Here is a 15,647-nt window from a genome sequence, read left to right on the forward strand (position 1 = left end):
AACATCTCCTCACAGAAAACTGCACCATATTAACAATGATATATTTCACGTTGTTAAATAACACCGCATTTTATAATGTTTATTAAGTGCGTATGCCGTTTAAGTCTCTGTGTAAGCTGTTACTATAGAAACGATAATGTATTAGAACAAGCGCATTACAATATATTAAGGTTCAACAATTCAAAACAGTCAATGGCTTTATTCTGGTTCCTCCTTACTGACATCAACCGGGGACATAAATAACAGATTACTGTTCAGATGTTAGTCTTCTTGAGAACAATTTGCACAATTACAACAATCATAATAGGTGACAAAAGCTAAAAGCTTATTATAATATTTACACATAAAAAAAAAAAACCTTTCAAATACAAATTGTACGCAGCTTGCTCTTGACATTGTTAGTGCCATTTTTTTTTCCAAAATGAATCAAAGAAAAGAACAGTGTCATGGGGAAAAAACTTAAAGGCTCTTAAAGGCACTTTTGTATTTAAAAAAAAAAAATAAAAAATGCTAAACAGCTTTCTTGAACCCTGTGTAATAAGGCTGTCATAAACATTTCATGACAATTCATGTCCAGTCCTGTAACACTCATTATAACATACAACTATAATGATCGCTATCTATTTAGCATAGGTTCTATGACAAATCTTACGGTTCTAACACTCGACATGACATCACTGATCACTAATTGTGCTCTAGTCCGGATATGCATTACGGCAACTGCTCATGATAAGTGTGTCGTGATACTATCATTTGACGTTAATATATACATTAAAGTAAACATGCCATAATAGGAGTTATACCACAGCACCACTGAATTCTCAAATCAGAAGATGATTCATTTTCTATTAATTAACAGTAGTTCTATCTTTAAAATATTACTATTAATGTGCTTGTTTTGATGTTATTGTTTTCCATTGTGTCAGGGAGAAGAACCATGTCGTCTAACATTTTTACTAATTTATCAAGAGTCCACCCCAGAACTTTCCGGGGTCAGGATGTGCTGTTATGGGAAAATAATCATGTCAATGCCATGGCAACGGTTAATAATGATACGGCGACACTGTTTTATTGTCGGACACAAACTATTAGGAGGAAAATTGTTACATCGATCATAACAGGTTTGGATCATAATATTTCCAGGTGTTAAGAAGGACATGCTAACTAAAGAGCAATTGGCCAAAACTGGTCATGGCATGTGTTATGTTTATCTCTGGATCATGTCAGTCTTATGATGATTGGTTCAAGTAAAGAGTTACAGACAAATCAAACGAGTGTACTGACATCCACAACAAACAGCGATACTTTACAGCATGAAACATGAAATCCCTCCCATATCGTCAATTAAATAGGAAGATTGTCAGTAAAGTAAAGGCAGCATTTAGGCATCACACACTGTATGAACAGGCATCATAAAACACACACACACACACACACACAGACACACACACTACTACTACTACTACTACTACTACTAAACATATAAATACTCTAATTTCTCCACCTGGGGATTAATAAAGTATTATCTTATCTTATAACTAAATCACTAATTCTTTCCATTTTAGATTTTTATTTATTTATATAGAATCAAAATAATGTAATACCTACAGAAAGGAAAAGGTGCTTGTAAAGTCGTCCAAGTGTTTTTAACGATCAGAGCATCTAAATGAAAAAGGAATGCTGCGTGAAATGAATCAGATTACTGATCAGATTTAGTGTAATCTACTAAAATGTCCCAAATATCACAAAAATTAGTTACCAGTGCATTGAAGCCGTTTGTATAGAACCATAACTAAAGTTAGAAATATTTTTTTCAAACCAGCAATGTTTGATGACAGTGTTAGTTTCTCCTGTAATGTTAGTTTACTGAGCAAGTTTGTGTTTCCTATACATTAATAAAAATTTTTAAAAAAGTGACAGTTAACTGATTTGTCTGCAACAAAAGAATAAGAATCAGCCCTAAAACAAAAGTCTATTCGATCGCATTGACTTGCTAGCATGTGGCTGCATTTCAAACACTTCACGTTTTAAAGTAAACGGAAAATTACGCGATATACACATGCTTCAACAAAGGGAAAAAAAAAACAGTTGGACCAATTTACATAACTAACAAGCACAAAAAAAAAATCAATCAATAACACACTGTAACACATAAAGGAAGACTAAAATGATTAAACACGTTCCTCTTCGAGCCTCGGCGTGGATGTACTGTAGGTGCGTGCCGATCCATCGGGAGTTAGGATGTTCGGAGGAGGCTGCTAAAAGCTGCAGACAAAGCAAAGCCGTTAGAGAAGACTTAACGTGTGAAAAGTCATCGTTTTGATCACAATAACACCAAAACAAATGGGACAATTGAAGTGTATATGTTAAAAATAATAATAATAATTAAAAAAAAGAATCATTTTAAAGGAGCCATTTGCAATTTGTGCAGCTTATGTACCTGAAACCACTCTAACCCCATTGGTGAAATGACATACTACTTGTGAATCCCCATTTTGGGAAAAAGACCCAGCCAAACAGAAGACAAAACTCATTTCAGGGCCGGAAAAAAGTCAATTTAGGACTGAAATAAACACACTTAGCCATATCCACTGCATGGTGGTGCTGTAAATGAGTTTTTGTAAGGTATCTTTAAAAGACATAGTGCACAATTAATGAATTTAGAAGTAAAACATGTTAAGTAAATAAATATGTGTATATAATTATAACTTGTTTAACACTCTCTTTAGGTATCTATCTATGTATTTACAGTATGTATGTATGTATGTATCTATCTGTCTTTATTTTATTTAGGTTTTTTTTTTAGATTTTTGTATATTTTGCATTTCATTATTTCAGAACAGTAAACCTTCACACTTAATACTAATACTTAAAAAAAATTATTACTTTTTGAATCCCTATCTGTTGAAATCCCTATCTATTGTCCTACAATAGAAATTGTAAAAGATTTGTAGGACAGCTTACCCTGTGGATCAGACTGCGTACCAGATTGGTTTCTGCCGCTCTCAGGGTCAGTGCCTACACACACACACACAAATAAAACACTCATAAATAAACCAGGTTTTTCACAGCCTGCCACGTGAGCCGTCATCTTCATTAACCCAGAGACATTTTAATTACCAAGTCTGTGCAATACTTAATTAAAAACCGCGACTCTGGTGGGACTCGAACCCACAACCTTTGAATCACTCCACCAAGTGTTGCTTAGAAGTCCAATGCGCTATCCATTGCGCCACAGAGCCACTTGTTGAGGCCGCGGCTTTACGGGCTTTTGTAACCCGAAACCCGCTGCCAGCTGGGTGCTGTAATTACTCATTATCGCCACTAGGGGCTGTGTAGCACCTCAACACCACCCCACACACGTACACACGCACACACACACACACACACGCACGCACGCACACACGCACACACACTTCACACTAAATTGAGGCGCTGAATGTAAAATTTGGAGGTTTTTAAATAAAAAAAGACCATATTAATATTGTTCTTTTGCATCCTGCACCAAGATAAATTCTAAATATACAATAAACTGACATTCTGTCTGAAAAGAACCAAAAGTGAGGGCTTTGGTCTTCAGACATTATTTAAAAAATATATATATATAACTGAGAGAAGCATTATATCTGGCAAATAATATTTATATTACATTCAAAAATGAGATGCAAACTTTAATAATTTACTTCTGATTTGTTTCACTAGTAACATCTGAAAGCTTGTATACAGTACATGTAAGTCATGCTGCTGTGGGTTAATAATAATAATATTAATGATGATGATGATGATGATGATGAAAGAAAGAAAGAAAGAAAGAAAGAAGCATGTATAAGGAAATGCAGTCATGAAGGACCTGGAGAATGGCTTTCTAAAGTTTTTTCCTTCTCCATTTAGGCCTAAAGGTGTGCAAACTTATGCAGTGAGCTCTATGTCATTAACCTGGCTGGAACATTAGTACTGTACAGTCAAAAACTCACCTCCTTGCACCTTAAAGCAGAGTTTCTTCTTCTGGTAAGCAAAATAGCTGGAGGCGGCACCAAATATGGCCACTGCCACAGCACTGATGATGCCCGCCATCTGCCCGCCTTCGACCGCTGTGTGCCAAACGAGGACAGGGTTAAAGAAACTCATGAAATAGTCCTTATCAGAAGACTGAAGAGTTCTCCAGGTGAACACTGAGCCTCTATCTCTGCACTGAGGTTCTACCCAAAATCAATACACATCACTGTCACAGCGTGCTCAATGCCAGCTCAATACAGCTCAAATGTGATATTTAACTCATCGGGTAATTACCGTCTTATTCACCACAATGCACAGGACTCCAATCCCTCTGCTTTAAAGAATTGGCATAACAAAATACCAAAAATATACCAATTATAAATGTAACTGCAGGATTTGAAAGGCAACCCAAGTGTATCTGTATCATAAATAACAGACAAGGGAACTGAAAATGAAAATGATTTATAACACTGAATATATTATCCTAACAATGAGGTTACTGGACTGTCGGAGATTATGATAATACACTTGTGTTGTCAATGAGTGTTTCAGGTATTAGTTTATTGGGTTTTTATTGGGTGCCAAATCTGGCAATTCCTTTATATAACCGAAGTAATCTGATTAGATTTAAATACAACTCTAATATGGACTTTGCTTGTATAGCTGATAAACAGCTCAGGAACTTCCTGTTACTCCAGAACTTTCGCTTAACTTTTTGTACATCTTTCTATCGAAATAGAATACAGCGGAAACTTTTAACTACTTATTCTATAAAAAGAAAATTCTCGGGGAAAAAACAGGCTAAATGTAAAGTAGAAGAGGTTTTCTCACAGCATTTCTCACAGACTTTACCTTCTTGATATAAATCTTTTTTAATTTACAAACTCAGTGCAAAATCTCGACTCTGGTGGGACTCGAACCCACAACCTTTGAATCACTCCACCAAGTGCTACTTAGAAGTCCAATGCGCTATCCATTGCGCCACAGAGCCTTATGTTGAATGCTATGCAGAAGTGATCGGTACAACAACTTTCAAAAACTTCTACGCTCGTACCTCAACTTCCAAAAACTTCTACACATGTACCTAAACATTAAAAGGTGCAGATTTTAAAAGGAGATTTCTGTGTTAAAATAGCATTGTGTTAAATAAATAATAATCCATTGCTTCTACTAGTTAAAATTTGTGTGTTTTCTTCAACAGTCACTTTATTTGACTGAAATTATATTAGCAAACTTTAAGAAAAGTGTAGCCTATATGAAAACATCTCCAAGTATTACAACAAGTATAGTATCTTATACAATTTGGCAGAAATGGAATAAAGTAACGCAACACAATTTAGGATCCCTGAATTTGAGTTAAGCCACCTTATATCTATTATATCTACAATATATCTCAAATATAAAATGCTGTGTCACTTCATGAGTGCAAAACTAAACAGAAATTTTGAAGTGAAATAATTTAATCTACTCCTGGATATTAACAAAGTGGGGGGGGGGGGGGGACAACATGCAGTGTGTATTTCTACCACTAGGTGGTGATGTCTTTCCCAGTTTTCCCCAAAATAATTAATGAGGCCAGTTACTGCTGTAACACATTACATTGCATTATAACTGTGGGCATAGAAATGTCAGTGACAAACATAAACACATCTTGGCTACAGCATTAACTTCCTGGAAATGAAAGCTCATTATTTTGGGGAAGGCCAAGTATCATTCACATGTAAGTGAGTCATTCTGCTGTCTGAACCTAAAAAAAAACAAAAGAAAAAAACAAAGACATGAAGAGGTGGAGTCTGCTACACCACAATGAGTCAGAGATGTATTACTCAGTAATTTTCCCGCACCAGATCCAGATGTTTTAGCCATTGTGTTTAGAGACTATGTTGGCAGGATGTCGCAATTAACAAGTGAGCATGTTTACATGTACTAATAACTAATCTGATAAATGATTATCAGAAAAATAATGAATAACAAAAAAGAATCAGATTTGTCATGTAATAAATGCAAAGTTTTCACATTATTTATGTAATCTGATAACGAAATATATATATATATATATATATATATATATATATATATATATATATATATATATATATATATATATAATTTAGATTTAGTAGTGTTGTTACTACCAGTATAATTAAAGTTATTAATTTAATAAAATTTTCCTAGAGCAAGTGCACACTTCTTTTTTTTAAACTAGTAGCTTGAATGTAGTTAAACTATTTTAATAACCAGTCAGTGGTTTTACATGTACAACTCATCTGATAACTAAAACAATCGGATTTAGTGGTGTAAACAATTCAATAGTTTTTGTATAATAAGAATAATAATTCAGTGTTTTTACATTATTTAAGTAATCTTATAACAAGAAAACTCAATCTACATGAGTCAGACGATAATCGGATTATTTTTTAACCAATGTTGTTATATCAGCGTATGAAAATGTATTACAAAGCTTAATTAGTTTAATTACATTTTCCTTTTTTAGTAGCTTGAATGTATTAGCAGAAAAATTGTTTTGTTTCATCATTGTACACAATGTTACCCTCCATGAAATTGGCACCCCGTCTATAAACCTAAAACTCATTTCATTTGTTGGTTCTGATTTTTTTAAATCATAAAAATATTCCTCTTCTTCATTTGGTGTTTGAGAAACTGGTATTTTTAAAAGTTATTTCAATGCAAGTATACAGCCAAGAATGATGTCACGGTGCATTAAACTGCAACTCGCACCCAAAAGCATAAATCTAACCTAATTTAGTATCATTACTTTGTGATGATTTGTGCTGTACAAAAATAGTTTGCATCTGTGTTTGTTTGTTTTTTGTTTTTTTTAAATGACACTTTCATTTAACTGGGATGCCAAACTCACCCACTGATACAATATATTACAGCAGTGAATATATCTCCAAGCCCAATCCAATGATTTTTACAGCATAAGCACAAGACAAAAGAAATCTATGGTTGCATCGAATATAGTTTTAAATGGAAAGACAACTTCACGGCGGTACATTATATTGTCCGTATTTAATCTATGAGTGTAGGTGGTTCTTGCTAGCTGACTCGAAGTTCGCTGCTAACATGACGAGTCATTCTTGAGTCACTTTGCAGGTGAATATTCATTTGCATTTAGTTTTGCATGGTTGCGAATTGAATATAATAACGTCACTTTTTGAGCTTCACTAGTAGTAGAAGAAGAAGAAAAAGAAGAGGAAGACGAAACTAAAGAGATTCGTGAAAATCAGAGTGCTGATTAAACCAATTACTAGCGAAAATTTCTATCATTTCTGTAGCTATAGTTTCTATATCAAGTAACTTAGGTTTAATAAGTAATAGGTTTAATCCAGGGTTAAGCAATTGCCCAGGTAAAATAAAACGGATAAAAAAATTTTTTGTAACAAGACTAGAATTATTCGTATGGATGTATATGATACCCTTGGTAGTTACTGTCATTCTGATTCCAGATATACTCTGATTACATATACAGTTTTAAGGATGTGGCCTCCTGGCTGAAACCAAGATGTATTGGCGAACTCCTCAGTACTGTATTGTATACCGAGACAGCTCTTTTTTTTTCTTTCTAGCCAACAACAAGACAACATCAGAATATATAAAGCAAAGTCCCAAATCAAGTCAAAATGCAGTACATTTCCATATTTTACAGAAAACAGTCATTTAAAGCCAGCAAGCAATCAGCCAGCTTTCAGGTCATTTCCGAATACACACCCTGAGGCAGGAGAGGCCACAAACACATTAACACACACTCCATTCTGAAAATGTCAGTGAGGATGCCATGTTACGGATGAGTTCTGCTCAGAGATTTAATAATAGCAGTGGCTTCAACAGTGAAGGAATTCAAAACGGTTTCGCCTTTCATATAAGGTTTATTTAAAGAAACACCGAGTCAGGGGCAGTTTTACACAGGAAGGGGGGAAAAAAGGAACACCATGAATGAACAGTAATAAACAGTAATAAAACAAAGTAATGTTGTAACAGGATTGTCCATTCAGTCCCAAAAACAAACAAACAAACAAAAAAACCCCCACAGAAATCTACATCTACAGTAAAAAAAATATATAAATAATTAAAACCCCTTTCATTCAAAGCGAACTCCCATCTCATTGGAGAAAGTAAGGAACGTGTGCAGTGCGGATATCATCTCTCGTGTCTTCACATCTCAGTGAACAATGCACGTCTGAGCACCGCTGTTCTCCTGACTAATGAACACATGCTATGTGTGGTATGTGTTGTGACTCATGCTCTCTCAGGCCTACTGAAATGTCAGTAACAGTGAAGGTCAGCATGTTATGACAACATGTTTCAAGGAATAAAGAGACTAAACCTGACAGAAGCCTCTTAATTAATATTGTGTCTCACTATCAGAGACAAGTTCAGTACAAACACAAATCAGACATCAACAGTTTCGACTAAAGAGGGAGAGAGAAACACTAACAAGATGATAAGGAGACAAAACAACGGCAATATCAAAAAGAATGGACGGCAAAACAAGAATCGATCGCTCTCTGTTTTTTTTTTAACTAAAGAGCTAGGTGGAAACGTCATCAATTTAAGATGTTTACAACCAAAACATAAGTGCTTTTAAAAAAAGTGAGCAAGTAAGGAAGGAAAAGGGCAGAAAATGATGAGCTAAACAGTTTTATTATTTTTCAACATGGACCTGACTTGCTATCATTCTAGCACATGCTCTGTTCATTAGGGTTGCACGGTATACCGGAACTACGGTAGTATCGCGATATTAAAGCTTCAAAATACCACCGATGCCACTGTATTTTTTAAACGGCAGTATCATCAATACGGTAGTACCATTTACATGACATTTTATTCATTTAGCGGACGCTTTTATCCAAAGCGACTTACAAATGAGGAAATACAAGCAAAGCGATATATCAAGCGGAGAACAATACAAGAAGTGCTACCGTACAAGATCTTTTAATTGAGTTCTAGTAAAGCAAAGTGCGCAGAGTCGAGGTGTAAGAGTACAGAGTACGTTTTGTTTTTTTTAAGATAATGTGGGGTTGGCGTTTTATGGGTTGGTTAGGTGTTCACGGGAGAGGTGGGTCTTTAGCTGTTTTTTGAAGATCGTGAGAGATTCTGCGGTCCGGATTGAGGTTGGAAGTTCATTCCACCGCTGAGGGACAGTTAGTGTGAAGGTTCTGGAAAGGGATCATGAGCCACGCTGAGTGGGTACTATTAAGCGTCGGTCGTTAATCGATCGCAGATTGCGTGAGGGAACGTAAGCCTTCAGACAAGGTCTTGTATGTGAACATCAAGGCCTTGAATTGACGCGGGCGTCTACAGGAAGCCAGTGGAGAGGGATGAAGAGGGGTGTGACATGGGTTCTCTTGGGTTGGTTGAAGACGAGGCATGGTGCTGCACTTAGTACCATAAGTACTGTTGTATGTGTGGCAGTTAATACTATTTTTGCTAAAACGACACACCTCACTGCTTTTCTCACTGCTTTTGCAGAACATTGAAATAGTTGCTTCCCAACTGAATGATTGTTCTTGAGTTTTTCCAACAGCTAGTTATTCATTCTCATTAATAAAGTATTCAGAGGAAAATTCGTTTAGTCTGTTTCCATTTATATCTACGTATTTCTGTACATTTGATTCATCTTGTAGATTTACACAGAATAATGAATTAACACAACGTGTGGTATCGCGATACTTCAGCTGGTATAGTATCGTAAGATATGTTTATGGTATCGTGACAACCCTACTGTTGAGTTACTGGAAAACTTAGCATCTCTTTGCAATAACTTGGATTATTATGAAAATTGTAGGCCTATCTGGAATCATTTAAATACCTAAGTATTCGTTCACTACGCTGGTATTCGTTTCTCTATTTAATTTTCGGAAGCGTTGTCTTTACCCTCTAACGCCCTATACAACGTACCACATAGACAATGAAATAAGGTTCCCCCATCTTATGCCGCGCACGAACTTTTCATTGGGATTCACCAAATGCAGATAACTTCTGGGAAGAGTCAAGTGACCAAAATCATGTCCTAATTTATTGTCTTATTGAACTATTGATCATATACAATGTTACAAGTCAATGTGACAAGTCAATATGTATCCCTGGATCATAGTCTATCCAATACAAGACAATATTTTGGACAAAATAACAGGAAATCATTGCTTAAAAAAGCTGTTGACGGGTGGAACAGAAAACAAAGTAATTGTGAAGTTCGTTATTTTATTGTTATTGAAAGTAAACAGGGTGTTGTTGATATGGATTTGTCTTATTGTCTAATTATTTGTTTTGATTCATTGACTTTCTGTTTGTATAATAATAATAAATAAATAAATAAAATTGCAAGACTAACTCATATGCATGGCTGAATTCAGTTCTTTTGTGTAATTAATACATCTTTACCGCCTGCCAGATCTATTTTGAATTGTTGTAATGAACACGCTTGTGGTTCATGAAGGGGTGGTTTTGAGAATGAGTGATTAGTTACCCATCTGGAAACACCAACATCATTCAAAGCCTGTTAAATGCTGTTCGGGTCAGCCCTAGATAATCTTATTAGTTATCATTTACTAGTACCTTATATTCTAGAAATTCAGTCAATGTAAACAATTCAAACTACTGGAATTTTAAAAGACGGTTTTGGTATTTTTATTTAATACTGGAAAATCTCTTGTCGAATGATTCAAAAATAATCTGACCATGTTAAGTAATGTTTTAAATTCTGAACGGGTGAAATGAGAACAAAGTACATGTGAGCTTTAAAGTGTTGAGTTTTAGGAGAACTGGCAGATAAGTCGCTGAAAGTTTTGGAGGGTTTTGGAATGTACTATTAATAGCTCCAGGGGACGACTTCACACGAAACATCAGAGGAGGAGCAGGTTTGGTTTGAAACTAGAGCCAAATATATTACAAATCCACCACTACTGGACTGTGAGCAGAGATTCAGTACATTCAATAAATAAGTAATAGTTCTGACAGTGGAAAAAAACAAAGGTTGAAAATGTGCAGGAAGGAAATACAAAGAAGGAAAAAATAGTTAAAAAGAATGAAAGGAAGCACGGGATGGTTGGAAAGTGGCCCATACTTCAGATAAATGTACAGCTTCGGTTCTAACAGCTTATCATAGGTCAGGGTTCAAGAAAAGAAAAAAAAACAATGATTACAAATCCAATATCCCAACGTAAAGATTGAACAACTCCAAACAAAGCTTAATATTAACAGGAATCCCAACAACATTCACACCACCAAACCACCTCCAGTAACCTGTTCAAACATGCCTCTCGCGTTTAATGAAACCAGTCAAAGAGAATCGCTGTGCACTGGATCATCAAGACTGCTTCTCTGCTTCGGCTAAGTCCAGGAGCTCCAGCAGCTTTTCTAGAAGGGACACTACAACTTGTTTAGAGTTGGCAATCCAGGCATGGAGGCCCTCTGGCATGTTATCTCCTAGCAACATCAGGAGCTTCAGCCACTGCTGGTATAGTTCTGCAACGACAGGATATCGAAGCAGAGATTTTAGGGCACTGTCTCTCACATAATGGACAGCCAAAGAAAACCGAGCAAACCATGCTTTCTATTACGTTTTAGAACAACTGAAAATGCTCCCTTAGTGACGCAACCAAGAATTGCCAGCATAATGTGTGATCAAAATGAAGAATGAAGCCATATTAAATAACGGGGTCCAAGCACCAATACAGTATGAGACCAGTATGGAAGTGTGTTTGCAAAATGTTGTAGAAATGGCTTTAAAACGCCATCTGAGGTCACCAAGCACCGGATCATGAGACCACTGCGGTGATTGCTTCCGTGTGCTGGACTGTCTGACTCTTATGTAAGAGTTATGGGGCATTTGATTCATCAGAACCGCAGTGGTCCTGACTCACTCGCTTGTTAAAAAAAAAAACAAAGACATTCCCACATGCATTTTATGCTATGAGGAGCAGACAAAGACCAAATTAAAGCGCACAGGCATTCATAAACTACCAATACTACACGAGACACTACTGTTATACTGCCCTGACTGCAAGTAAGTGTATGTATTTTACTGTCTATCCTTTCTGTTACTACGTTCGGGGACTTCTTTCCCTCAAATTTCACCTTCCACCCTCAGGATTTCCATATCCTAATGGTCCTATGTGAGTCTGAATCCAACCAAGAATACTTATAGCCCACTATTTATCACCAAATATCCAAATCTTTTCAGTTTATCCTTGAAAAAAAACATTTAATGTCACACCAGAGAAGCACAGTAGAGAGTTATGTTACCAGTACCAGGGGTGTTAGTTCTGACAATGGAAAAATGGCTTTGAAAGGTCAGGGAAATGGGTAGGAAAAGATAGTAAAGTGACTGCAAGGAAGGAAAGGGTGGTTTGACAGTAGCCCATATTTTAGACAAAAGAACAATTAAAGGACAGCAGATATCCAAATATTTCCAGAATGTACATAAAAAAAATTTCAAGTCACACATCAGAAGAACAGTAGATTAGTAGGTTATGTTACCATTACCAAGGGGGCACTGGTGTACAGGGAACAATGTAATCGTCCACAATGGCAAAAAACATTTGCCTAGACTAGAGCGACTGCGTGCTATTGCAAGAGGTGGAGCTTTCTGAATCGACTGATATCTTTTCTAGAGCATAGAGTACCACAAAGACCAGCTGAGCAGGTATTTACTTAACAGCTGATGAAATCAGGGTTAAAATCCCTCACCCCACATTGAAATGCTAATTGATCGAGCAAGTGTTTACAGATCTATTACTATTTGAATAAATCCAGTTCTTCAATACCCTTTCATTTTTTTATCCACAGATGTCAAACTGTGTTGCCTGAACCAAAGGCGTAACCATGGTATGGACATTGGGGGGGTCCAACAAACTCAGCGGGAGGATATGCAAGTGAATGTAACGTTTTTGGTCAAAAACTGGAACTGACGTTAGCCTAGCCTACTTCGTGGGTGTGCAAATATCAAAAGTTAATTGACGTTCTTAAGAACAAACCAAGCCATGGAATGATGCCTTCTATACTAAGCTAAGGTTACCTACTATTTAGGTATCTAGTTACTTACTGTCTGAAAAAAGCTTGCATGCTCTGCTGCACTTTTCTACACTTGGCTGCTGTCTCCATTTCTTACAGACTGAGCTGCTAATATATATCAACGAACTTGAGTTGAGTATGGGCGCAACCAAGTGTACAATTGGAGGGGGGCACGCACCTATTTTCCTTAACAAACGGAAATATATTAAAAAGGAATATACATAAATAAATAGAATAGATGAAGAAAAGACAGATCCGTTGGCAGGGTTCATAAAAACCAAAAAAAATATATATATATTTTGTGCTGTATATTGGGGGGACAGATTGGTATTTCCTCAACATTGACGGGGACACGACCGCCCCCAAAGAATGCGTGGTTATGCCCATGGCCTGAACAGATATAATTCTACTGGGAGAGGAACTCTGGATTTCAGAGCAAAGCATTTCCTATGGAGATATTTTCTCGGAAAAAAACAAAGCTACTGTGAGCTTCACGGACCACACTGTCTCATGACTCACTCTGAAGCTTTGAACACATTATGAGAAATAAACGCCTCTAACACCCTTAAGGCTTCTTCAGTTTGCTCCTCTGTGAAAAACTGTCAAGGTTCCATGTAGAACAAGTAATCTACAACAGAGGGTTAACCGTTGATAACATTTCCGAAACTGAACACAGAGGAAGCCAGAACCCTTAACTAACTAGACAACTCTTCTAAGAGCGTACATAGATACGCATAAGAGAAAAAGTTCCATCTAACACAATGAAAGGTTTCTTTTAAAGTGTTTGTCCCTCTACGAAAACCTGTTCTATGTAGAACCCTACAACATAATCTTTCCCCTTCAGAAAAGGTTTCATCTAGTAGCCAATGGACACCAGAACTCTTCGCTATTCAAAAACACTCAAGAACACTCTTTTCTTAGACGTAGTTTGGCCCTCTGGATGAATACGTAAAGGTTCTATCTAGAACCCTACACCAGTTCCAGTTCAGACAAAAAAAATATCCAGAAACACTTGCAGAACTCTTTTTCTAAGAGTGAAATAGAAAAATATAGAAAAATGGTTGCAACTAGCAGTGTAAAGGGTTCTCTGGGTCTGTCCCTCTAGAGGAACCCTAACCGTAGAACCCTACAAGACAGTTTTCCCTTTCAGAAAATGTTCAGAGTAGATCTTTTCTTGTAAGACTTCTTGTAAGACTGTACATACACTCATTGGAGAAAAAAAAAAGATTCCACCTAGCACTTTCTTGGATTTGTTTCTCTGGGTGAACCCTTAAAGGTTCTACGCATAACCCTACAACAGACAGTTTCACTTCCAGGAAAGATTCCAAGTAAAACACATAGGAATCCAGATCTGTTCATTATCCAAAAACCCTCAAGGATACTATTTCCTTAGACTGTATTATCCTCATAAATAAAAGAAGGGAACCTATAAAGGTTCTATGTATAACCCTACACCAGCAGGTATCCATCCATAAATGTAAAAAAAAAAAAAACTCAGCATTTACATCTAGTGCTGTAATGTGCTTTTCATTTTGTCGCTTTGGGGGAACACTTTAAGGTTATACATAACACTACAACACAAAGTTTCCCTTTCAGAAAAACGTTCCAAGTCTAACCCATAGGAAGCCAGAACCCCTATCCATCCAGACCACTTAAAGAACTCTTCTTATAGCAGTTTGCATATACACATAGGAAAAACGTCTCAGCTAGAACTGTGAAGCGTTCCTCAGTTTGACTCCCTGAGGGAACGCTTAAAGAGTTTATGTTGAACGGTATACACCCTGTTTCCTTTTCAGAAAAAAAATAGAACCCCAAGAAGATCCCCCAAGAAGTCAGAACACCCAAATCATACCAAGAACCCTCAAGTAACCCAAGAAGAATGGGTCCCATGGCTGCTAAGGTGGCTTAAAGCAAATACTTAACGTAAGGTTTTATGGAGAACCCAAGAGGTTTATAAATAAAAACCTGTGTAGGAAGCTAAGAACCCTTAACGATCAATATGACCTTTGGAGAAGCCTTTTTCGAAGAGTGTAAAAAATGTACTTCAAATAGTCCTTTCAATGTTTAGATGAGGTGTGTGTTACTGCAAGTTACTGAGAAAAAAAAGATCCCTTACACAACACCTTCATGTTGCTTGATGTTTACTCTGTTTCTGTACCTTTCATACACTCGAAACTCTCAACAGCCTTTTAGTCTGAGGACTATCACTATCAATGACAACTAGATATGACTGTAAGTACTTAACATGAATGAAAGAATGTGTATTTACCGTTAGGTTGGTCATCCTGAGTATCTAAAGAGACAAATGCAAGAAACCAGTGTAAGATATCAAAAGTTTGTTGTTTTTTTTTATTTTTTACATGCAGTCTGGTAACTGATATAAATATCTGTATATTAGGGATGTAAGCAAATAATCATATATTATTCTGAATGAAAAGATAATGTGTTCTAAACAGATACAAACAGGAAGTAAAGCATTTTGGTGAAGCAGGGGGGGTGTCTTAAAAGGGTACATCTGACCACTTCCTGTGACGAACAAAGACTACGTTAACACATTATGCTTAACATGCTGTGCTTTCAGTTTTAGCCTGGAAGTGGCTAGTGGCTCTGAGTGA

General features: G+C 36.5%; 1 protein-coding gene and 2 non-coding genes across 4 annotated transcripts in view; all 3 read right to left on the reverse strand.

Moving 5' to 3' along the window:
• Positions 1 to 184: 184 nt before the first annotated feature.
• The window catches only part of cd99 (CD99 molecule), a 30,256-nt gene continuing 14,793 nt past the window's right edge, over positions 185 to 15,647 (reverse strand). Inside the window, exons 10-13 of one of the 2 annotated variants that reach the window (XM_053615252.1) lie at positions 15,302 to 15,325; positions 3,975 to 4,091; positions 2,965 to 3,018; positions 185 to 2,265 (exon numbers count right to left, since the gene is read on the reverse strand). In XM_053615252.1, the coding sequence (XP_053471227.1) occupies positions 2,237 to 2,265; positions 2,965 to 3,018; positions 3,975 to 4,091; positions 15,302 to 15,325 (224 nt within the window). In that variant the 3' untranslated portion in view covers positions 185 to 2,236. Of the gene's footprint in view, positions 2,266 to 2,964; positions 3,019 to 3,974; positions 4,092 to 7,146; positions 11,485 to 15,301; positions 15,326 to 15,647 lie in introns of those variants that run through there. The other variant, XM_053615253.1, reaches the window with a different exon arrangement.
• Positions 3,151 to 3,242, reverse strand: trnar-ucu (transfer RNA arginine (anticodon UCU)). Its single transcript is given in 2 exon segments — positions 3,151 to 3,186; positions 3,206 to 3,242. It is a non-coding gene; the product is annotated as a tRNA-Arg (tRNA).
• trnar-ucu (transfer RNA arginine (anticodon UCU)) lies at positions 4,896 to 4,987 on the reverse strand. Its single transcript is given in 2 exon segments — positions 4,896 to 4,931; positions 4,951 to 4,987. It is a non-coding gene; the product is annotated as a tRNA-Arg (tRNA).

Source organism: Ictalurus furcatus, chromosome 26 (assembly GCF_023375685.1).
Source record: "Ictalurus furcatus strain D&B chromosome 26, Billie_1.0, whole genome shotgun sequence".
NCBI classification, from domain to species: Eukaryota; Metazoa; Chordata; class Actinopteri; order Siluriformes; family Ictaluridae; genus Ictalurus; species Ictalurus furcatus.